This window comes from Crotalus tigris, unplaced genomic scaffold, assembly GCF_016545835.1.
Source record: "Crotalus tigris isolate CLP2741 ecotype Arizona unplaced genomic scaffold, ASM1654583v1 scf7180000024385.1074895, whole genome shotgun sequence".
Lineage (NCBI taxonomy): Eukaryota > Metazoa > Chordata > Lepidosauria > Squamata > Viperidae > Crotalus > Crotalus tigris.
Window position 1 is genome coordinate 466,390 of NW_024100555.1, and position 24,238 is coordinate 490,627.

The 24,238-nt window shown below is 36.7% G+C and overlaps 1 protein-coding gene across 1 annotated transcript in view; it reads left to right on the top strand.

Annotated features, from left to right (window-relative positions):
* ROR1 (receptor tyrosine kinase like orphan receptor 1) overlaps nucleotides 1–21,820 on the top strand; it is a 178,907-nt gene extending 157,087 nt beyond the window's left edge. Inside the window, exons 5-9 of the mRNA XM_039328949.1 lie at nucleotides 9,782–9,909; nucleotides 10,601–10,918; nucleotides 11,253–11,498; nucleotides 15,335–15,546; nucleotides 17,865–21,820. Of these exons, the coding sequence (XP_039184883.1) occupies nucleotides 9,782–9,909; nucleotides 10,601–10,918; nucleotides 11,253–11,498; nucleotides 15,335–15,546; nucleotides 17,865–19,283 (2,323 nt within the window). The 3' untranslated portion in view covers nucleotides 19,284–21,820. The remainder of the gene's footprint in view (nucleotides 1–9,781; nucleotides 9,910–10,600; nucleotides 10,919–11,252; nucleotides 11,499–15,334; nucleotides 15,547–17,864) is intronic.
* Nucleotides 21,821–24,238: the final 2,418 nt, after the last annotated feature.

Genomic DNA, 24,238 nt, shown 5'->3' on the forward strand with positions numbered 1-24,238 from the left:
AAATAGTCAACAAATATTGTCATTTTTTTTGTGGACACAGAACATGAACTTCATTTTTCCTGAAGCAAATGTTCACAGTTGCTGTCTTAGGAATCAATTCTTATCTCAAGAGCATTCTGCCCTTTTCCCGAGTCTCATTAAATATAGTTTGTAAAAAGTTTTAAAATTAGCGAATTACTTCTCTGTGAATATTTACTGTATTCATGTCTATCAGAAGGGCAATTTATTCTTGTTGCCCTAAACGATTTGTTTTTTTTTAAAAAAAAAAATCAACAGTAACAAAACTAGTTTTTCCTTTCTGTCATAGACACATGGGTCTGTACTGAGAGTGAAGGGAGAAATTTCTTTAATATTTAATGAACTTATTTTATATAATGTATTTTTAAAGCAGTTGTATGGTGTTTCAACAATTCTTCCACTTTCTTTAGTAAGTAATGTTGAATAGCGGGGCCTGATTTACTACAGCTTTTTCACCCTGCTTTTGCTTGCTTTTCTATAGATAGAATTGTAGGGCTTGATTTCATACTTATATCAGCAAGCACCCTCTTATATCAAGTCAGACCAAATATTGTTCTAACTCAGTCATATCTATCCAGACAGGCAGTGGCTCTTAGGAGGCTCAGACAGAAGTCTTTCCCAGCCTGATTATTCAGCATATCTTACCTTTCATAGAAGTTGGCTCCAGAGCTTTCAACATATAACACAAGTGGTCTGTCGTTTTGTCACAGGTGCCTCCAGCAGTTGTATCTTCTTAACAGATTTCTGATTCATATTTGCATATTTAAAAAGGTGGGAGATTTGATCGTTTGGTCTGCTAACGGGATTTTCCTATCAGAAAAATCACCTTTTGAGCACAGACTCCTTTAGATCAGAACAGAAGAAAATGTAACCGGGGGGGGGGGAATATGTTTACTTTTATAGCGGCTGGGTTCCCATGGTTAACCTGCTTTTGTTTATAAAATTCAGGATGATTTGACTTTTCTTTAAAAAGTATATAAGGTTACTGTTAAAATAAAACATCCTGTCACTCAGCTAAATCTAAATGAAAACAATTGTATAGTCCAAGTTCCACCTTAATCAAATGGGAAATGTGAGCCTGCATATTTACCAGGAAGGTGTCCAGAAACAGCCAATCAGAGACAAGGTTGGAATATTCAGATTCCCAAAGCATCTGCTCAGCAGCACAGATGGCTTTTAAGAAAAACAGGAAGGCTGAAGGAACCGTGGTCTGCCTTTTGGAGACAGTTCATAGATGAAGTATATCAGATTTTTGACAGGATGATACCCTTTCCTTGAAAGAAATCAATATTCCCTCTGTTCACCATGTGCTGTTTCTCATTATTTTGAATCAGATATGGATTGGTTTCTGCTATTGTGCTTCTAAGGAAAAGAGAAAAAGAAAGACTGGTCAAGCGAAGATACTTCCAAGATTTTCAGAATAGGACAAAAATATCCTAGATTACCATCAGATAGGCTATGTATCCTTCACTCAATTCTACTTCAATGGTGTAAATGGATTTGGCTGATTTGGACTTGGACAGGATTGCTGTTGAGACTATTGAAACATAGAAAAAATGCTGTAGCAAGCAGAATATTAATATTAATATTAATTAACAGTATTGCAGAATACATTAACACTTACTAATAATAGGATCTCATTGCATGTGTGTGATGAAAATATAGGAAAGCTATATTTATAACAAGTGTTTTTGTATATGTAAGTTACACAGGTATTCATGTAGGTTGGGAAAGTAATTAGCAGTGGCAAGCATGCTATAAACTCAGCTAGATTGTTATTTTAGGTAAGTAGTCAATACTAGGCTTTTGGGCACATGCCAGGAGCCATAATTAAAAAGAATTCTCTAAATTAAGACCAAATGTCACCCTTCTAAAATATACTATTTAAATACGCACAATTACTGTACCTACTCTATTACCAGTTAATGAGTGCTGCACAAATATCAGAAATTGTTATATCATTATCAAGGCATAGTGATGGGGCAGAAATGAATTTAGTTGGTATTTGAATTGGATCACATTCAATTTTACCTTTTCAAATTAATCTATTAATCCAAATTCAGTTATTATTTAAAATTTGAACTAATCAAATTTTGCGAAGCATCTACCAGTTAAAAGTATATTAAAGAAATCTATAACCATATACACATTCATGATAATAATGAACAAAAATATTGGGAAATGGTGAGTAAAAAACTTTGCATTAGATAATATTGCTAATAAAAATCAAGTTTGGACAACTGGATATCATAATAAAATCACATTTGAGAGCTGGTTGAAGAACAAGCACCTTATTGTATTATTCATCTAGCTCATTGTACATAAGCATACTGCAAACATGCTGAACTTGCAACCAAGGGAATAAGCACCCAAAAAAATATGTACATATGTATTAGTGCTTGTTAGAATTTTGGCACACTTTCTGCAGTGGGGCAAAAAAGTATTTAGTCAGCCACCAATTGTGCAAGTTCTCCCACTTAAAAAGATGAGAGAGGCCTGTAATTCTCATCATAGGTAGACCTCAACTATGAGAGACAAAATGAGAAAACAAATCCAAACAAACCACGTTGTCTGATTTGGAAAGAATTTATTTGCAAATTATGGTGGAAAATAAGTATTTGGTCAATATCAAGCGTTCATCTCAATACTTTGTTATATATCCTTTGTTGGCAATGACAGAGGTCAAACGTTTTCTGTAAGTCTTCACAAGGTTGCTGGTATGTTGGCCCATTCCGCCATGCAGATCTCCTCTACAGCAGTGATGTTTTGGGGCTGTCGCTGGGCAACACGGACTTTCAACTCCCTCCAAAGGTTTTCTATGGGGTTGAGATCTGGAGACTGGCTAGGCCACTCCAGGACCTTGAAATGCTTCTTACAAAGCCACTCCTTCGTTGCTCGGGCAGTGTGTTTGGGATCATTGTCATTCTGAAAGACCCAGCCACGTTTCATCTTCAATGCCCTTGTTGATGGAAGGAGGTTTGCACTCAAAATCTCACGATACATAGCCCCATTCATTCTTTCCTGTACACGGATCAGTCGTCCTGGTCCCTTTGCAGAGAAACAGCCCCAAAGCATGATGTTGCCACCCCCATTCTTCACAGTAGGTATGGTGTTCTTTGGATGCAACTCAGCATTCTCTCTCCTCCAAACACGACGAGTTGTGTTTCTACCAAACAGTTCTACTTTGGTTTCATCTGACCATATGACATTCTCCCAATCATCTTCTGGATCATCCAAATGCTCTCTAGCAAACTTCAGATGAGCCCGGACATGTACTGGCTTAAGCAGGGGAACACGTCTGGCACTGCAGGATCTGAGTCCCTGGCGGCGTAGTGTGTTACTGATGGTTGCCTTTGTTACGTTGGTCCCAGCTCTCTGCAGGTCATTCACTAGGTCCCCCCGTGTGGTTCTGGGATTTTTGCTCACCGTTCTTGTGATCATGTTGACCCCACGGAGTGAGATCTTGTGTGGAGCCCCAGATCGAGGGAGATTATCATGGTCTTGTATGTCTTCCATTTTCTAACTATTGCTCCCACAGTTGATTTCTTCATATCAAGCTGCTTGCCTATTGCAGATTCAGTCTTCCCAGCCTGGGGCAGGTCTACAATTTTGTTTCTGGTATCCTTCTACAGCTCTTTGGTCTTCACCATAGTGGAGTTTGGAGTGTGACTGTTTGAGGTTGTGGACAGGTGTCTTTTATACTGATAACAAGTTCAAACAGGTGCCATTAATACAGGTAATGAGTGGAGGACAGAGGAGCCTCTTAAAGAAGAAGTTACAGGTCTGTGAGAGCCAGAAATCTTGCTTGTTTGTAGGTGACCAAATACTTATTTTCCACCATAATTTGCAAATAAATTCTTTCCAAATCAGACAATGTGATTGTCTGGATTTGTTTTCTCATTTTGTCTCTCATAGTTGAGGTCTACCTATGATGGCAATTACAGGCCTTTCTCATCTTTTTAAGTGGGAGAACTTGCACAATTGGTGGCTGACTAAATACTTTTTTGCCCCACTGTATATTGAAATATTCAAAATGAGTTTATTTGCATTATTAATCACCTGGAATGCCCATGAATAGAAAGGTTATTTATGAAAGAATTACCTATTTACTACAGTTTACCTTCAATATTAATACAAAGTAGAGAAAGAATAGTAGGCTAAAACTTAGGTGTAAAGAACTTCTATCTGAATAAGGATTTTATAGAATCTAAGCAGGTACTTTGGGATTTAGTACAAAGCTCTAAAAATCACCCCGTGGAATTCTGAAAAGTAAAAGGAATCCTGTTTTTTTACCACATAAGTTAAAATATGTGCAAGGTCATATTGTTTTAAAGTAAGGTAATAATGCCTACTTACAGAGAATATACAAATGTAGCATTTCTCTAGAGAATAGCTTCTTCCTGCTCCAATACATGAGACATCTAGATTTTGCATGTGTAAAAATAGAAGAATATTTTACTAAAGATGACCTTTGATAGGTTAGACCTATATTATTTATGTCAACAAAACCAAAATAAACCCATGAAAGGATGTCCATCTGGGTGGTCAACAAAGTTATAACTTGTCTTAAAAGTTGTTGCACTTCATTGTTGTTATTGAAACTCATTTTTAAAAGGTATAGAGTGACAACTAAAAGGAATCTAGTAGAGTTTTAAAATAACCTAAGGGCTAAAACATTGCTCGGTTCCAGAAAGGAAGTTCTCTGCTCTCATGTTTCAGTTTAATTGGGATTTCCTGGGCTGACAACTGACTGGGAGCATCCGGTATTACCAGATAAGTAATACTAAATCCAGCTGCATTGTAAGAAGCTGTCACTCTGAAATCAATTGATACTCAAAGCTGGTATCATTTCTTATTGCCATCATCAAGAATGGAGTATTGTAGAACCTAGATAGTAAGTGATGAACTGGTCAGCCTAGGTGAGAAGGACAAAGGATAAGGAAAATTTTAGTTTGTAAAAAAAAAGCAAAAGTCTAAAGTGATATACTGAAGCAGATTTATATTTTTAGTAAATTATGCAATAAATACGTATATTTGCATAGTTTTTGCTTTGTTGTCCAAAAGTTCTTTGTAACTGCAGTTATCTAGCTTAGCGTTGTGTTTTAGAAATCTCTCTTGTTTCTGCCCCATGCTTTAAATATTATCTGGGCCAGCTATCTTGAAGTATTGAGGTTTAACTTTCTTACCCAGATGGTGGTTTCTGCTTTCTGTGCTTCCTTTTCTTTTGTTTTTAACGAAAGCTGAGATTCTCTGAAAATCCATTTCTGCACCAGATGCCAAATTCCAGGTAAAAATGTAGCAACCACCAACATGTAAGATGGAGTTTTTAATATGGTTCACTAAAACAGCCATAATTGAGCATCTTATTGTCTGATCTTTAAGTTGTTTATATTTCTTTACCTTAAGTTTGAATGGCTTTGCCATCCTCCAGGAAGAACTAAAATATGTCTGTCAAACAAAATGTGAGTTCTAGGAGATTCCTGTCCTTTTCATAACTGTGAGCATATGAGATGCACTTCATATTGAAAAATTATGTAAGAAAGCTGCCAAGAAAGATCCAAGCAGCATTACCAATGCTGTTTCATAAGTAGTCACAGCTGCTGTTGATCCAACCAGGTTTTTTCCCCCTTGTCTTCCAGGCAGCACTAGATTTCTTGAAAGGGAGTAATTATTACAGCTGGGCAATGTTTTAGAAACAGTTCTGTAAAACTAAAGGCTTTCCAGCATGTATGTAGGTAATCCTTGTCTACAGCTCTTTAAAACAACTGCATCTTTTCTTTGAGTCACCTGGCGGTAGCAGCAGTGGTTCAGAATGAGACAACTCGCCACAGCCAACTCACTACAGTCAACTTGCCACAGCCAGCTTACCACGGGACAACTCTCCATGGGACTATTCAACAATTCAATTTAATTATGTAAAATAATTGAAAAATTATTTATCATTTACATTTCATTTTGTCCCTCCTTCGATACACATTTTTAAAATGATTCTATTCCACTATTTCTTCGATATTAGTATAACTCTTGTCCCGCGACAAGTTGGCCATGGTAAGTTGACTGCAGCAAGTTGCCTGTGGTGAGTTGTCTACGGCGAGTTGTTGTAGACCCGTAGTGAGCAGCTAGCCAATGCTGTGAAAGGATGTGACTGTTTTAAAGAGTTGCAAACAAGTGATAGGACAGACATTGGCAAGAACATCTCTCTTGAGGGATTCCAAAAAGTTATATAAAAACTTGCAACTGAACTGTGAAATAAAAATTATTTCTGGAATGTTGCATAACCTTAGTAATTATGGTAATGCATTGCAGTTAAGAATGTAAATAGATTATTTTCAGATAGATTTGGCCCCAGCTCAGGACATATTTTCCAGAATTGTTCATAGCATTACATTTAGATTCTGACAGTTAACATTTCCTCTGTAAATATCTAGTTATCTGATATACATGTAACACCATCTTCTGCATTTTGAGAACTGGTGCCATAGACTTTATAGGCATATAATAAACTTGGTTGGTGCATTCAGAAGTGAAGTTGTTATGCAAGCTTTTAATTGTCTGTAAAGAATGATATGGTTTTAAACTTGTCAAAGATAATGAGGTTATACATGAGACACTTTGATTGTCAAATTATAGAGTCAATGCATTTTTAATTGGTTCACACAGTCATTCGGTCTATCTCGTTTTCAATAGCAGAGAGTGTATTTTCTTTCTTATGCCAATTTTAGATATAATAGACACACTAAAATGACTTGCAATGCTGAATTGTCATCATAATTAGACCTCTGTCCTCAAATCCTTATTCTGAAATAGCCCTGTAAGAAATGTTAGGATTCTGAACTAAACATTTAAAGATTCTAACTTTGAATAAATGTGCTCAGTTATTTACTTGTAATGAACTGTAACGTGATCAGTTGTGTTAACATATCATATATAGCACTAAATTAGAACTGTGTTTTAATCTGCTTCAGGTTGTTCACATGGAATTGTCTATGTTAGCTTTAATATAGCATGTAAGTAATACAGGTAGTCTTTGACTTACAACCATTCATTTAGTGAATATTTGTAATCGCAACGGCACTGAAAAAAATTCACGTGTTGCAGCATCCCCATGGTCACATGATCAAAATTCATTTGCTTGACAACTGGTTCCTATTTATGACAGTTGCTGGGTCCATGTGATCACCTTTTGGGACCTCCTTGCAAGCAAAGGCAATGGGAAAGCCAGATTCACTTCACAATTGTGTTACTAACTTAATATCTGCAGTGATTTATTTAACAACTGTGGCAAAAAGGTCATAAAATGGGGCAAAACTCAATAAATCTCTCACTTAGCAACAGAAATTGTGGGCTCAGTTGTGGTCGTTAAGTCAAGGACTGCCTATATAGACCAGTTCTAATTTTAAGTAAAGTAAGGGGCTGCCTAAGTTTTCAGTTGCTGAAGATGGGTAGGTTCATCAGCATCCATGGGAAGAGCAAGTACCAAATGTACATCAGGATGCAAACTCTTCCCCTTATATATCTGCATGCAAAGTCACAGGGCAAGTATGAAAGGTTGGAGTTTGTGCTGTGACATCACACTACAATTTGTCATTTTGGTGTCATTGGGGTTAGGAATGGCCACCTATTAATGCAGCGGTTCTCAACCTATGGGTCGCGACCCCATTTGGGGTCGATCGACCATTTCACGGGGGTCGCCAAGCAAGGCTGTCCGCCATTTTTTTCCCCTTTTCCGGTGGGTGCCTTACCTCCCTTGGGCTGGTCGGCCTGCTCTGTCTCTGCCGCTTGCCAGCTACGCCTCGGCCGGCGCAGGGGGCGGCACCACGCATGCACAGCGCTCCTGGGCAGGGAAAGTCCTCGACTTACGACCGGTTTAGTCCTCGACTTACGACCGGTTTAGTCCTCGACTTACGACCGGTTTAGTCCTTGACTTACGACCGGTTTAGTCCTTGACTTACGACCGGTTGGGGGTCACAGCATTAAAAAGGTTGAGAACCACTGTATTAATGGGTAAGGATCGTAGAACATTTGGAGCCAAAATCAAGCTAGGTAATAGCTTAGTACAATCATAGTCTTCAAATAGAAGCCATAATTATGTTAGGTATGTCATCACATTACCCCAATTTATAATTTATTCAATAACATTGGGGTGCATGTGACATCACTTTCTTCCCCTGCCAATGCCATGAGTATAAAAATAAGCATTGTTTTATACTCATGGCATTAGGAGGAACTTTAGTAGAAGACACAGTTGATCGAATTAAGATTCAACTACCGCTCTGACATCTATACTAGAAGTGGGAAGGTACGTAATATATTAATATTTTGAAAAAAGTTAGTGGCTTCTTACTAGCAGCATTTTCTTTTAATTGGATACATGTTCCCAAGCAGTAAGAAAGATTGTGAATCAGTTGATCCGATCAGTCTTGAAGGATTTGATGATCAGAATGCTGGGGATATTGCTATTGATGAGATTTCAGGGTCACTGACTTTCTTGTCTTGGGGGATTCAGTTTCCAGCTGCAAGTTTAATAGTTATATAATTACTATTAATAGAACACATTGTACTGGTGTATTTAATAGTATTATTATTACTATTAATGCAATATTATTGAACTAATACAATAATACAGTGCCATATAATTTTCCCAAGGCTAAGGAATTAAGATTAAAATAAAGTAGTATTATGCGGGGTCCCTGGTGCCCTCTGAGCTTGGTGGTTTTCTTGCAGATGTTTCATTACCAAATTAGGCAATATTATTAGTGCTAGTAGGGAATGGGGTTTGTTCTCAGCTTATATTTTAGTGGCTTGCCCTGTCAGTGTTAGTGGGAGTGTCTTGGTATTATTGTTAGAAAGTATTATTGTTATTTCCAAGAGCAAAAGTTTAAAACATTGAATAGATAACCTAGAAATGAGAATGTGTGCATCTTAATGATTTATTAGAAAAAAATAAACAGGACTTTTATTTCTTAGTCAGTGTATTAGCCCATATAAAAACAAACATGATCAATTACTGGAAAAAACCAAAAGCATTTTGGTCCATGTACTGATTGTAATGACACCCTCGCCAATTTATTGGCAGTAGGAAAATCATTACTCCTACTGCTGGATAATAAAAATGACACTGCACTGATTAATAGGCTTTGGATTGCGTTAGTGCTGGTCTCTCTCTGCTTAGTATATAAAAAGGGGGAAAACGTAACTTTTCATCACTGCCAAGTGAATACGCATACAAAGTTTCATGTTTAAGACTCCTTTATAGGTTCACCACATAAGCCAAAGAGTTAAATGCATATAATAATCCAAGATTTGTCCTGATACCTGTCCTCGTAAAGCAACTGTAGCTCATTCCAGCTTTAAAATATCAGTTTTTATTTACATTGCATAAGTCCTACCCAGCTGTAAAAGCTTCTCTGTCGCATTCTTCGTTGCAAAACACCATTGGGTAAGATCAAATAAAGCCGAGTAACATTATGTAGGAATGCTGTAAACCTTGCCTACAACTTTGCCACTGCAACTCTAGCTCGGCTCACCTATCCATCTTGGCTATCAAAACACTGGAGAAAATTGGGAGAAAAGATGGAATTACTTAACTTGATTTAGCAGAATATCTAAAAAAGATTGGTTGGACAAAATGGAATGTGGTTACAGTGAAGGAAAAATTATAAAGTTCATGGTTCACTACAGTCACTTATATAACCATATAGATACTAAAGAGGCCATTTAACAACACAGTCCTATGTTATACATTATGCCTGCTTGATTTTAGGGATGAATATGAAGAGGATGGATTTTGTCAGCCATACCGGGGAATTGCATGTGCAAGATTTATTGGAAATCGAACCATTTATATGGAATCTCTGCATATGCAAGGAGAAATAGAAAATCAAATTACAGGTAAGTAAAATTTTTGCTTTCTCTTATTCTCAGTTAGATAGTCATCATCCTTGTTATAATCTACAATTCTGGATTTCAGATCCTTAATGTACTATATGTTAATTTTACATGCTCAATGGAATATATTCTATATTTTGAAGAAAAAAGATATTGCTCATTTTGAAAAGCTGTAATGAAAATGAAACTTTTAAAAGATAGTAAAAAAAGCAGCCCTGCATATTATTTTAATTGTATCCTTAGTTTTTCTAGTGAACATGTTAAAAAATAATACATTTATCATGATTTTATTCTGATTTCAAACATTAGAACACACAATTGATTAGAACACACAATTGATTACATTTAATTCTTAATTTTATTTACTTATCGATCTCCAATTGCATAAACTTAGTTTTTTTAAAAAAGCAAGATCACATATTTAGCAAACAATAAATATTGGGGACTACTTAATACTTAATCACTCTTTGACCAAGACAGCACAGTCCAATCAATGGAAAGAAAAGCAGATGCTGATATAAACTGCACTTAACGGAGTATTTTGAATGCGAAAAAGGGTGTTTCTTTTAAAAAATGCTTATTTCTACAAAATCCATACTTCCTATCGTGTTTTTATTTGGAATTAGTTGTTAATGCATATGTTCTACTATATATTTGCTACTATCTCAACTGATTTGGTATTTGTATGCTACAGCTGCCTTCACAATGATTGGAACGTCCAGTCACTTATCGGATAAATGTTCACAGTTTGCTATTCCATCTCTGTGCCATTATGCATTCCCGTATTGTGATGAGACTTCTTCCGTTGCAAAACCACGAGATCTGTGCCGGGACGAGTGTGAGATTCTGGAAAATGTGCTTTGCCAAACTGAATACATATTTGCAAGATCCAATCCTATGATTTTGATGCGGTTGAAGCTGCCGAATTGCGAAGATCTTCCCCAGCCTGATAGCCCTGAGGCTATCAACTGTATCCGTATTGGCATCCCTATGGCAGATCCAATCAATAAAAGTAAGTGGGAGTTACGTTGCCTTGTATGTAGGATATCTCTAAAACTCAAAAGGGTCAAGGGCACAGTTGTTAAGGTCAAAGCCTGACTATTTCAGTCAATATTTTTCATCAAGCAGATTACGTCTCATAATTTCTCCTGCCAAGATAAGGCATTGGTTTCAAGATTTTGAAGAAAGAAAGTCTTTCAGAAAGTTCAGAAAGTCCAGTTGCTTTTTGAAAGGGGGGGAAAAAACACCTTTGAGGCAACCATGAGTTGGATGGTTGGGAATCTCCATAGACATGTGTGCATAGTGTTCTTTTAATGCATCACAGAAAAGTGATCTTTCTGTTACAGATCACAAATGTTTCAACAGCACAGGAGTGGATTATCGGGGGACCATCAGTGTAACCAAATCTGGGCGACAGTGCCAGCCGTGGAACTCCCAGTATCCGCACACCCACACATTCACTGCTGTCAGGTACCCAGAGCTGAATGGAGGCCATTCCTACTGCCGAAACCCGGGCAATCAGAAAGAGGCACCCTGGTGCTTCACCTTAGACGAAAATCTCAAGTCAGAACTTTGTGACATCCCTCTCTGTGGTAAATATAATGAACTCTTTTTTTTTTTAAAATGAAATGAGATTGTTTGTTGTGTTTTGCAGTCCACTGCAGTTCGAGAGCCAAACTATGTGGCACATTCATCACAACATGTTTATAGAAGCTGACTTACCCCGACAATTTTAATTTGGAATGAAAGTGCAGCTGTAGAGTTTGGATACAGCCCCTGTTTATGGACCAAATTGAGCCTCTTGGTGGTCTTCTGTTTGGGGGCAACTTGCCATTTAAAGGATGTGTTTTCTAATGGCCCCACTTGGCAGGAGGGTAAAAGGCCAGCAGGAAGAAAAATTCTGAAAACCAGCAGGGGTCGGTAATCCAGATCTGGAGCATGTGCAGATCTAAAACTTTTTCCCCAAAACAAAATTCTTTGGCTCAGCATGCTTATTTGAACAAATGACTATTGTGTGAAACATGACTCTAAACAGCCATTATTTTGTCTGAAATGGTATTGAGAATCTCTTATTAAGTGGTTAGAAAAATGCCAGCAAGATTTTCGGAAAAATGACAACAATGCTTCCCAAGTGCTTTCTGGTAGTTCTATAGAAGCAACAATGTAAAATGTTTTTAGGGAGTCAGAAAAGCTGTCTAATTAGTTCAGAAGAAGAGTGTTTGATGATTAAAAAAAAATGGTATACGTTAAATATTTCCATTGAGCCAAGTTAAACAGGCCAGACCTTTTCTAAAAAAACAGGGGGGATGGGATTACTCATTGAAGTAAGATATCTTTTCTGAAACAATCGCTTCTTGAATAAGCCAGAATTGTATAGGGTCATATATTGTGATAAGTGATTAGTCACAGTTTACAAACCCCAAGTGAAGCATGACATGGATTCCAATAACATGCTTCAGTTTCTAAACATGACCACTAGATGGCAACATAGACATAAATTCTTTACTGCCATCTTGCCCTATCAATAATTTTGCAAACTCATAATAGCTTTGACAGATCTAAGAAACTAGGTTTTTTTTCCTTGCAGATCATGATTATGAGACAAAATGAAATCATAGGCTATACAATCTTAAGTTGTAGAACAACTTAAGCCAGGTTAGAAAAATGTGATTCAACCATCCAGGAAGAGAAATAATTAAAGCTTGCAAGTAAAACACTGCTAAAAACATTAAGATTCTTATTTTATAAAAAAAGGGTTTTGAACATCCTGCCTTGCTTTTGGTATAGACCTCGTCTTACATATTCCATTTGCCAAATTAGAAAGAACTGAAAAGGTGAAATGCGAATTTTACTGCCCAAAATTCAAATATCTGACTTATTCTTATTGGTAATGATGCATCCAACAGTTGTGAGATTCTTTTTTGCTTGTGTCTTTCATCACACTGACACGTGGTTTCTTGTCTTGGAAGCTCACATTTCCTGAGATCTCTTGGGAGTTCATATCTTCTTTTCCTGTTTTTCTGACTTTACACATCAAAATATCTTATGTTAGTGCTCAAACTCCCACTCGCTGCTTTTAGCAGGGCCTGAACTACTCAAATGCTCAGACTGTTGTATGAAATCCCTAAAGCATTTATTATGGCTGCCTGAAGAAAGTGCTGCATATTGAAAGAGATCAGCTGTTAGCAATGTAGAAGGAACAGGAGTCCCCCAGAGGGTTAACTTCTTGCAAGATCAACAGTGAAGAAGATCATTGACTTTATTATTAAGAAATGGATTAAATAAATGCACAGTTCTTCTGTTTTAAAAACAGAATAGGTTCATCTATCTTCAGAAACAGTCATCTTTACAGGATGGAGAGGGATGGAAGGCTCTTTATATATTTCCAGTCTTTAAATTCTGAAATGTGTTCTCATCCAAATTATATTATTCAAAAATTAAAAAGAGCCCCCCCCTTTTTCTTAAATTTTTGAATACATATAATTTGGATGAAGACATTTTTGTTCCTAATACAATAAGCTTGTGTATATGCAAGTTTGTCCATGTGGGAAACCCCACTGCTTACTTAGTGTGTGGAAACTGGGACCAGTTTTGGAGACCATTCCTTTTTTAACCATAAAGACTTTAAAAATAATATGCTTCGGTATCTAAAAACATCCCTAATGCATCCCAAAGATGCTTTTTCACGAGGTAACTGGACTTCCTTGTTTTTCTTTGATAATGATTTGCTTCTCATCCAAGCAGCTACTTCAGCTCTTGGATGTGAAGCAAAATGTCTTCAGAGAAAAACAAGAAAGTCCAGTTGCCTCGTGAAAAAGCATCTTTGGGATAACTATGGCCTGGATGACTGAGAGAATCCCCATAGACATCCCTAATGCATTCAGAATGCATCTACCTGAAGTCTGAGTAGCTCTTTATAAACAATTCTAGGCAGGGAAGGCAATGTAACTGGGAAACTCAATTTGGTCTAGTGCAGGGGTGTCAAACTGCCGGCCCATGGGCCGGATGCCTCATAGCAAAACCACGCCCACCCCATTGCTGGCAATGGGAAAAAAGTCACGATACGCCGCGACTTTGCGAGTTTGACACACTTACCAGGCTAGAAAGCTGGAGACTGTGAGTTCTAGTCCCCCTTAGCCACAAAAGCCAGCTTGGGTGACTTTGAGCCAGTCACTTCCACCCCAGCCCACCTCACAAGGTTATTGTTGTAGGAAAAATAGGAGAAAGAAGGTGTATTGGATATGTTCACCACCTTGAGTTATTTATAAAAATATAAAAGCAGTATACAAATAAATAAATTAAATAAATAAAGTTGAAACGGCAAGAAATAAGAAAAATACATGTGAATATAACAAAAGTGATATAGGAAGGGAACATGATAAAACGATTCTTAATCATCTGAATTTGAGAATTGATGAGGGGGAGGGGGGTAAATAAAAGACCAAAATACTGGTTTTGGGTAGCAGCTCCATATGTAAGAATACAATTAGGAAAAAAAAATGAGGATTAAGTTGCATTTGATTTTTAGAAATTAAATTCTGCCTGAAGAGCTATAATGTAATACAGAGCCTGTTACCTTCAGGTGCTTAAAATAACTATCTATTGAAAAAAGCGTTCCACCAAATTTGGTTCGGCCAAGATATTTGTTGGCAAATTTTCAGTATAATAAAAAAAATGGCAAAACTCACTCTTCAAGGAAGAGCTTTGCAGATAGACAGCCACTTGTGTATTGCACCATTGACATTGTGGTTGAACATTTTTGTAATGTTACTTACATAAACCCACACTGCAAAGAAATCTGATTTTTCCTCCTCTAGCAAGATATCTTTGCAATACTATCACTGGCCTTTAGACAAAAATTAATAGAAAAATGTTATTATATAATGCCCAAAGATTCTTGTTTTTGTCACATCTTATATGGATAATTGCAGAACAAATACCCCCAGATTGTGAAAATATGTATTGTTTTGTCTAGCTTATCTCACTTTATACTTAGTAATTCTTTACTATGGAAACACACAACAATGGCATTTGTCAGATCTTTCAGAGATGCATAAAATGCAACAACAAGTACAGTGCTTGTTAGTAATGTTAAAGGTGCTCCTTGAAGTGTATTGCTTCAAGGAAGGTTTTTGCTGAATAAGCCAAGATTCCCCAGTTGAATCTATGATTTATCTGTAGATAGCCCTGGATTGATTGATCTAAACGAGGTCAAATTTAATAACACAAAGATCACAACCGAGAGAACCTCTGCTGTTTTTTCTGCTATTGCTGCTCAGTCAGGAAATAAAATAAGCATGAAAATGTGTGATACATCTTCATACATCTTTATATACAAAAATTCACTGTTTATAATAATTGCATTTTTTTTTTATCCTTCTGGTTTTCTCCTTCTCCCACCACCTCCTTTTCTTTCCTCTGAATTTAGATCCAAAGGACTCCAAGGAAAAGAATAAAATGGAAATCCTTTATATATTGGTGCCCAGCGTTACAATTCCTCTGGCTATTGCCTTACTGTTTTTCTTCATCTGTATTTGCCGGAATAACCAAAAGTCATCTTCTCCACCCGTGCAAAGACAACCTAAGCACGTCAGAGGACAGAATGTAGAGATGTCTATGCTCAATTCATATAAGCCAAAGGTACTGTGAATCAAATCTGATGCATAAAAATGAGAAACCTTTGTTTTATGCTCTTTAGGGGCTCTGCTTTTCCTAATGATGCCTCCTCTCTGGCTCTATTTCACCATTTTATGGAAACCACTCTTATTATTATCTTATCTCTGGATAGGATGTCAGAGGTTTCTTAGAAATAAAACAATACTGCATTTTGAGAGATCATGACTGAGCAAAGAAAATAAAGTCCCCAAATTTTGAATACAAAAACATTAGGTAGGGCTGTCCAATCTGGTCTGCAAAACCTGGGGACAGCAAAGAAATGACAGAAAGCAATTCTGCTAGCATTTAGTGGACTTTTGCAGCCCTGGGCTGATAGCTCTACTTTAGATTTGTCTGATTTTCCCAGGTAGTAAGCCCATTTGAACCCTAACAGCTTCCTTGAGTAGACATACATAGTTCTATTGTTATGCTGGCATCTTAAGCACAACACATTAGAGAGTAATCCCTAATTTCAGGTACTTCCTACCCGTTTAGTATTTTTCTCCCGTAATTATCCTCCTCGGTATCATAAATTGAATCAATTGTTGTCATTAATGTAATAGAAGTGACTGATAAAGACAGAGTGTGATAAACTCCCTTTGTACTTAGTTTTCTTTGGCACAATGTCTCCTCTGTTTTTTACACTTCTATGCATCTTGTACACCACCAAGTGACAAATACCTGTCAAACAAAAGCTAAGCAGATTTATAACTACTTAACTCCAAATGAACCCCCTTCTGCCAAATTTTATGACTTCATTTTCTTTCAGTTTTCCCCCAAGTTGGTTAAAACAGACAGCCCTGCTTGAGGTCAGACAGAGGTCATTTCACTTTCATTACTAAAATATAATTTACAATATGCCAGACCTAAACAAGTTTTAGCCTAAAGGATTTGTATAATATAAACCATCTGCTTTGCAATAATACATTTAATTTCCCGCCATCCTGCAGTCAGATAACGGCTTGTTCAAATGCCGTACAATATATTAATTCACACAGTATTTGTCTAAAATACATAAAATGATCAGAAAAATTACAATTTATTTTATGTGTCCTACTTTCAATTATCCTTCCTTCCTTCCTTCCTTCCTTCCTTCCTTCCTTCCTTCCTTCCTTCCTTCCTTCCTTCCTTCCTTCCTTCCTTCCTTCCTTCCTTCTAGTGAATTATAAATGAGATGAGAATGAAGGATCAGTTACATTTCTAAGGGATGTGAGCATTTAGCTCTGCATTCCTAGTGTCTCTGCCGCAAAATATTTATTTCCACAAAAGAAAGTCAATGACTTCAAGTAGGGTCATTAAGAAAAATGAAGCCTTGCCATTTTCCCCCTTCTTCCCAGCAATAAGAAGTTGTTGGAAAGGCTGGGACTTCCACCTCCCCAGCAACTTTGTGATAACTAAAGATAGTCTTCGTTTTATGACCAAAATTGGGACCAAACTTCCATTGCTAAGTGATGCGGTCATTATGTGAGTTGTGCCTGATTTTATGACCTTTTTTGTCAACAGTTGTTAAACTAATCACTGCAGTCATTAAGCCAATTACCGTGGTCATTAAGCAAATCTGGCTTGCTCCATTGACTTTACTTCTCGGAAGGCCCCTGGGAAGGTCAACCGTCATAAATATACGCCAGTTGCCTTCCACCCAAATTTTTATCACGTGACCGCGGAGACTCTGCAGTAGTCATAAGTGCAAGAACCAGTCATAAGTCACTTTTTTCAGCACCATAATAACTTTGAATGGTCATTAAATGATGGTTGTAAGTCAATGACTACCTGTAAGGTACGGGGGAAAGAGGGGGAAGTGCTTCCAGTGCCTGTTAAATATTATATCCTATTATTAGTTCCAGTCATCCCAGTCCTTTCTTTCTTTTTTTTCTGTCCTATTGCTGAAGGGGTAGAAAGAAAAAAAGCTACAAAGCATGTCTTGAACAGAACCCCCCTAGTCCACCTTGTTTACTATTAAGATAAGGAGATAATGTATATTTGGGAATGGGTTATGTGTGGCTAGGGACAAGATGTTGTCCCAGGGTATTAAATGCATTTGAGGTCGCCATATATCCACACAAATTGGAAACCCAAGCTACAGATGAACAACTGTACATTCCCCACAGCTAAGAAAAATAAGCCTGCCCAAATTATAATGCTTTTCTTCATTTGATAGGCTTATATAATAGATTGTGAAGTTTTCATGAAAAATATCATGGTTTACTTTTCCAATGTCTTCCAGCACTATCAGTTCTAAGATCATTCAAGGGCCAACCATCTGATCCAAAACTATCTTCCATGTGTTTTCTTTTTTCTAACAGAGCAAAGCCAAAGAGCTGCCCCTTTCTGCCGTCCGATTTATGGAAGAATTGGGCGAATGTGCTTTTGGAAAAATCTACAAGGGACATCTTTATTTGCCAGGAATGGACCACGCTCAGCTGGTTGCAATAAAGACCCTTAAGGACTGTAATAATCCACAGCAGTGGGCAGAATTCCAGCAAGAAGCCTCGCTGATGGCAGAATTACATCACCCAAACATTGTCTGCCTTCTTGGGATTGTGACACAGGAGCAACCAGTCTGCATGCTTTTTGAATATATGAACCAAGGAGACCTCCATGAATTTCTTATTATGCGATCTCCACATTCAGATGTGGGATGTAGCAGTGATGAGGATGGTACGGTAAAATCCAGTTTGGACCATGCTGATTTTCTGCACATAGCTGTCCAGATTGCAGCAGGAATGGAATACTTGTCAAGTCATTTTTTTGTCCACAAGGATCTGGCTGCTCGCAATATTTTAATTGGAGAACAGCTCCATGTGAAGATTTCTGATTTGGGACTGTCAAGAGAGATCTATTCAGCCGATTATTACAGAGTTCAAAATAAATCCCTCCTGCCCATTCGTTGGATGCCACCAGAGGCAATTTTATATGGAAAATTCTCCTCCGATTCAGACATCTGGTCCTTTGGTATTGTCTTGTGGGAGATTTTTAGTTTTGGTCTTCAGCCCTATTATGGATTTAGTAACCAAGAAGTCATTGAGATGGTCAGGAAACGACAGCTTTTACCATGCTCTGAAGACTGCCCTCCCAGAATGTACAGCCTGATGTCAGAATGCTGGCATGAGCTGCCGTCTAGGAGACCAAAATTCAAAGATATCCATGCTAGACTGCGCTCTTGGGAAGGGATATCAAGTCATACTAGCTCTACTACTCCTTCTGGTGGAAATGCTACCACTCAAACTACATCTCTCAGCGCAAGCCCAGTTAGCAACCTAAGCAATCCCAGGTACCCTAACTACATATTTCCAGCACAAGGTATGCCACAGGGCCAAATAACTGGATTTCTTGGCCCACCAATACCACAAAACCAGCGATATATTCCTATTAATGGATATCCGATACCTCCTGGATATGCTGCTTTTCCAGCTGCCCACTATCAACCTGCAGGTCCACCAAGGGTCATTCAGCACTGTCCTCCACCCAAGAGTCGTTCACCAAGCAGTGCAAGTGGATCAACCAGCACCGGTCATGTGACTAGCTTGCCTTCTTCAGGATCCAATCAGGATGCCAATATTCCCTTGCTGTCTCATATGTCAGTGCCAAATCATCCAAGTGGGATTAGTATAACTGTTTTTGGAAACAAAACTCAAAAACCCTACAAAATTGACTCCAAACAACCATCTTTAGATTCTAGTATTCATGGGCATAATGAAACTGTGATTTCAGCAGAGATGTAATAAATAAGGGAGGCATTTGTAAATGGATCTTTTTACAATATGAACTAGAGGGTTTTAGAGATTTATATTCAAATATTTTATTGGAGATTTTTTTTTCCAGCTGTATAAAGAGGTGTTTGCAATAAGTATCTTCTGTGAAGTTCTTAACAGGAAGTGCCATTCAAATTTTTAAAAATGTACTAATACTCAACACTGTGGCTGCAAAATTATTTTACAAATAGTAAAGGGCAAAAGTATTTCTATGTTTTTTAAGAAACATATTTAATCATGGTTTTTTTTAAAGTGAAATGTTTTCTGTCTCAGCAGTCTGACTATTCGGAACACATGGTGATGAAATGTTAGGAAAATTAATTATACTTCTGTTGGATGAAAATTTCACTATTGGTCTCATGCTGTATCCAAATGCATATTCCATTGATTCAGAGCAGAGTTTCTCAACCTCAGCTGCTCTCAGAATTTCCCAGCCAGCATATCGACACATCTTAAAACTTGCTGAGATTGAGAAAAGTCGAGCCAGACTACAACCAAGCATACTGCTGAATTCATACAGTACACTAAACTAGTTTAGTGGAATGTTTCTTGACTAAGCCACAGTTGCCTGACTTCACACAAAATATTAAGGCATAAGCTAGGATTTACAAATCACAAGCTAAAGTTCAAAAATACTTCACATGCTTACTTGGTGTGTTGTCTGAACTAAGCCATTGGCAGAGTTCACATTGTGATAAACCATAATGGGTTTGTTATTTTTGGTATAGACACTGAGGTTTCTAAATGCCAAGGCTTAGCATTGTGTGTGATTTAGATCACTGTAGCTTGTTTAGCAAATTAAACTAGCAGTGTTCGAAAGCTGACACTGACTAGCTTAAATGTACTAAATCATAATGTGGTTTGTCTGGTTGGGCTTTCAAATAGTCCTTGAGTTACAACCACTCATTCAATAACCATTCAAAGGGGACTTACAACGAATCCTTGGAGTTCTGGCCATTGCAGCACCCATCCAATCACAGGAGTGAAATTTCCAATATTCCCTGCCACCTTCCCCGCAAGCAAAGTCAGTGGGGAAGCCAGCAGGAAGTCAGAAGTTGCCGTCATGTGAAGCTCTCACTTAATGACCCACATGATTCTCACTTAACAATGGCAGCTTGGACTGTCACTAAGTGATGCAGTCACATGACATCATGCTTTATGACCACCTCACTTAATAATGGCAATTTCAGTCCCCATTGCTGTTGTAACCCAAGGACAACCTATATGCTGCATTTGAATCCAGGTACTATATTGTGTAAATCATGTTTTTAATATTGGGTTGTGAGTCCAGAAAATTGGACCTTTTTCAGCAGATCATGATTAATGAAATCATGACTTAGGACAACAGCTAAATCGGGCCAATGACGTATTATTTTTATCCCATGCTTTGATACTTATAGGACCTTCATCTGATTTGTGATTTTTTTTCTAAATTAAAAGGATATGCAATATCACACATTTATTCAATTATGCTTAGTCCATGCTAATGTGTTTTTAGAGGAGTTTTTTTCTCAGCAACTTATAGTCACTGGTTTGTGAATTTTGGATATACGATCTGTGAACCTAGTCATTCCGTTTTACCCTTGTTAGATAAACTATTTTCAAAAAACAGTCTCTAGTGATAAATCTACAACCGCGTATAAAACTCAAAATGAATAATTTTGTATTAAGGAATACGTTAATAGCAGAATAAAGCCAGGAAGACATTTTTTAAAAAAAACCTTCATGAAACCACATACATTAATGAACGAAAAATATATTTCTTAATTTTATATCTGTAGTTGCAATAGAACTTTGTATCCTTTTGTTGCTATGCAACCCTTTAATTAAATATTTCAGTCCTTATTTTATAATAAACAGACAATCAATTTTCCCAGTAATATTTATTATTTCAATTAAATCAGTAGCTTTTCTAGTATTATCCCTGAAATTCTACATTCCATTAGATGTACACAATAATTTTCTAGAAATTGCCTATAATTTTTGTATGTTATATCAAATAATGTGAATTAGAATTTTTACTAGAAAATATGGCCTTTGTGTTATTGAAATTTATTCAGATATAATCTATTCTATCTGAATCATTTGAAACCACTGTAAAATTGTATAAATTACAGCTTTTCAGAAGTTTTTAAAATTTAAACAGATTTGGAATGGATTATGTACACAATCTTTCAGACACTTGACGTAATTTTCTTCTTTTTGCACAGAAATGTTTTTGTATAGCAGAATTGAAAATACATCTTGTTTTCCATTTTTGGGGGTTTATTTCTCTTTTTCATTAGTGAAGATTTCTTGAAATATAGAGTGATTTTGAGGAACCATTTTGATTTTATTTGGTTATTTTCACTGCATGCATTTATTTACTGTATTACTTTATAGATTGCACTAAAGCATGAATGTGTAATAAGATATGGCTATTTTATACAGACGTTAATTGCATTTTTGTATCTTGGACACTAGAGTAATATTAAACACTGATTATTTTAAACCACTGGTTTTGAAAACATGGCTAAGATAAACACAGAATGTTTTGGGGACCATAATATAATAATCATACACAGAAGCTCATTTGAAGAAGCTACATCTTACTCACCATCTGCTTGTTTTAAATATCACCTAAGACAGGGGTAGGAATCTTGGCTCTTTTATGACTCGTGGACTTCAACTCCCAGAATTCCTGAGCCAGCTGGCTCAGGAATTCTGGGAGTTGAAGTCCACGAGTCATAAAAGAGCCAAGGTTGCCTACCCCTGACCTAAGACAATTGTCCATTGATAATTTTTAATTCAAAAAACTACTTTCTTAATAAGCATGTCTTTTTAGATATTAAAATACTAGGTTAAAAAAATGCTAGAAAATGATACAAAAGCTGCGATTCGAAAAAAACTAATGAAATTTTTTACTGCCTAGTTCTGAAAGGTTTCACAATAAATCTGTTTCTAATCTTTTGGCAAATATGCATACAATAAGAAAGATTTTGCTGTTTATAACCTTCAACCCTGTGGAAGACAAGAAGCTATAGAACAGAAGCTTTGATATAGGTGCTACTGTTCTTGCCAGTAGGTCTAAAATATTTGTGGTAATTAATATATGTATAGGAGTTTGTGAAAAACACTGGCCATAATCTTAGAAGAAGAAAAAAGAATGCATTCTCACTTCTGGAAAACTCAGAGGGTCTCGTGGTTATTTTTGAGTTTTCTAACAAATAAAAAGCTTATTCATTAATGTTTTTGCATTATCTCACTGAAATAGCCCTGACATGAAAGTTTGGAAAACTGTCCTTAAATATTCTATAAGAGATTTTATACAGGAGAAATGCTGAACAAGCAAGCCAGTTGTCTTCCATGAATGAAAACTTTGTCAATGGCAGACATCCGTTTTTTGGCTTCATAACACGAAATTCAGTTTGTTAATAAACTCTAAAACAGCAGCAGAAGTTCCTAGGGGAGAAAATAAGCAAAGGGAGACCTCTCAAAGTAAATTGGGTAATGTGGAAAAAATACTTACGCCAGAAAAATCAGTATTTTGCAAAAACCAGATGGAAAAGACCAGGTTTCAACATCACAAAAATAACAGAGAAAGAAACCACAAACTTCCAAATTGCGCTTCTTTTTTTAATCCAAAATATAATTATTAAAACTATTACTTCTAGAATAAAAGTCATATCTAATCTGCTATTTAATAAGGGAAAAATATTCTACAACTGAACAATTTTAATACCACTTTTCCCACATTTTTCTATTATAATCACCTCATTAATTACGAGATATTTAGTAGTATCTTTACTTTTATGGTGCTGACAGCTATATGGTATGAATTATTTCTACTATATTCTTAAGTTTGAATACACTTTTCTTACAAATTACTTGCTGTTAGAAAAACGGCAGTGTTTATGGCATTAATTCATTTGCTTCCAAGGGTTTTATTTGCATCAAAATGAAAAAATACTTCAACAAATTCTTTGAAGCAAATTTGTACAATTTATTCAGTAGATAAATGAGAAGTCTCACAGTTGGAATCCTATACAGTATATGCAATACGAACATTGAAAATCATTTGCAACATCTATTATGAAAGACAAACTCAAAATAAAATGCAATCAATGATTATGAGGTTTTACATTCTGATCTAATGTGGACGTTACACTGACTTAGAGGAAACCTGAACTCTATCATATTTCATAAACCATGATACATGGTTGCAGTTTGTATGGTCCTAAGCTATTTTAGCTATGTCAAACATTTTAGCTTAGTTAAATGCATCGTAGCTCAGCATAGAATATGACTGCTGCCACCCAAATAAAATTGGGTTTGAATAATCACGGAAGATGTTTGTCTTGTGAATAGCTTTTCAGATTACCAGCAGCCTCATTGCTACACTATGTATAGAGTGATAATGTATCATCAAGTTGTTGCTAACTCTTAGCAACCACACAGTCTTTCTCAATGATCATGTCATTAACTTGTTCTTCAAATTTTCCCAACTGTGCACTTGTCACTTAACTGAGTCTATCTACCTTGCTGCTGGTCATCCTGATCTCTTCCATTTGTCCCACCACTAGAGGCTTTTCCAGAAAGAGAGATCTTCACATAAAGAGTCTGAAGTAGGATAATTTCAGCCTGGTCATTTGCATGAAAAGTATCCGTTGATTTGTTCAATGATCCATTTGTTTTCTTTCTTGACTGTCCAGGATTTCTCAGAAAGTCTTCTCCAACACTAACATTCAGAAGTGTCAACACAGGTAGACCTCACTTAATAACTGTTCTTTTTAGCAACCATTCAGAGTTAAGATGGCACTGAAAAAGTAACTTTACAATCAGTCTCACACCTATAACTGTCACAGCATCCCCATAGTCAAAGGTCAAGGCTTAGGTACTTTGCAACTTGAGAATTATTGCAGCAACCTAGCAACAAGATCACCATT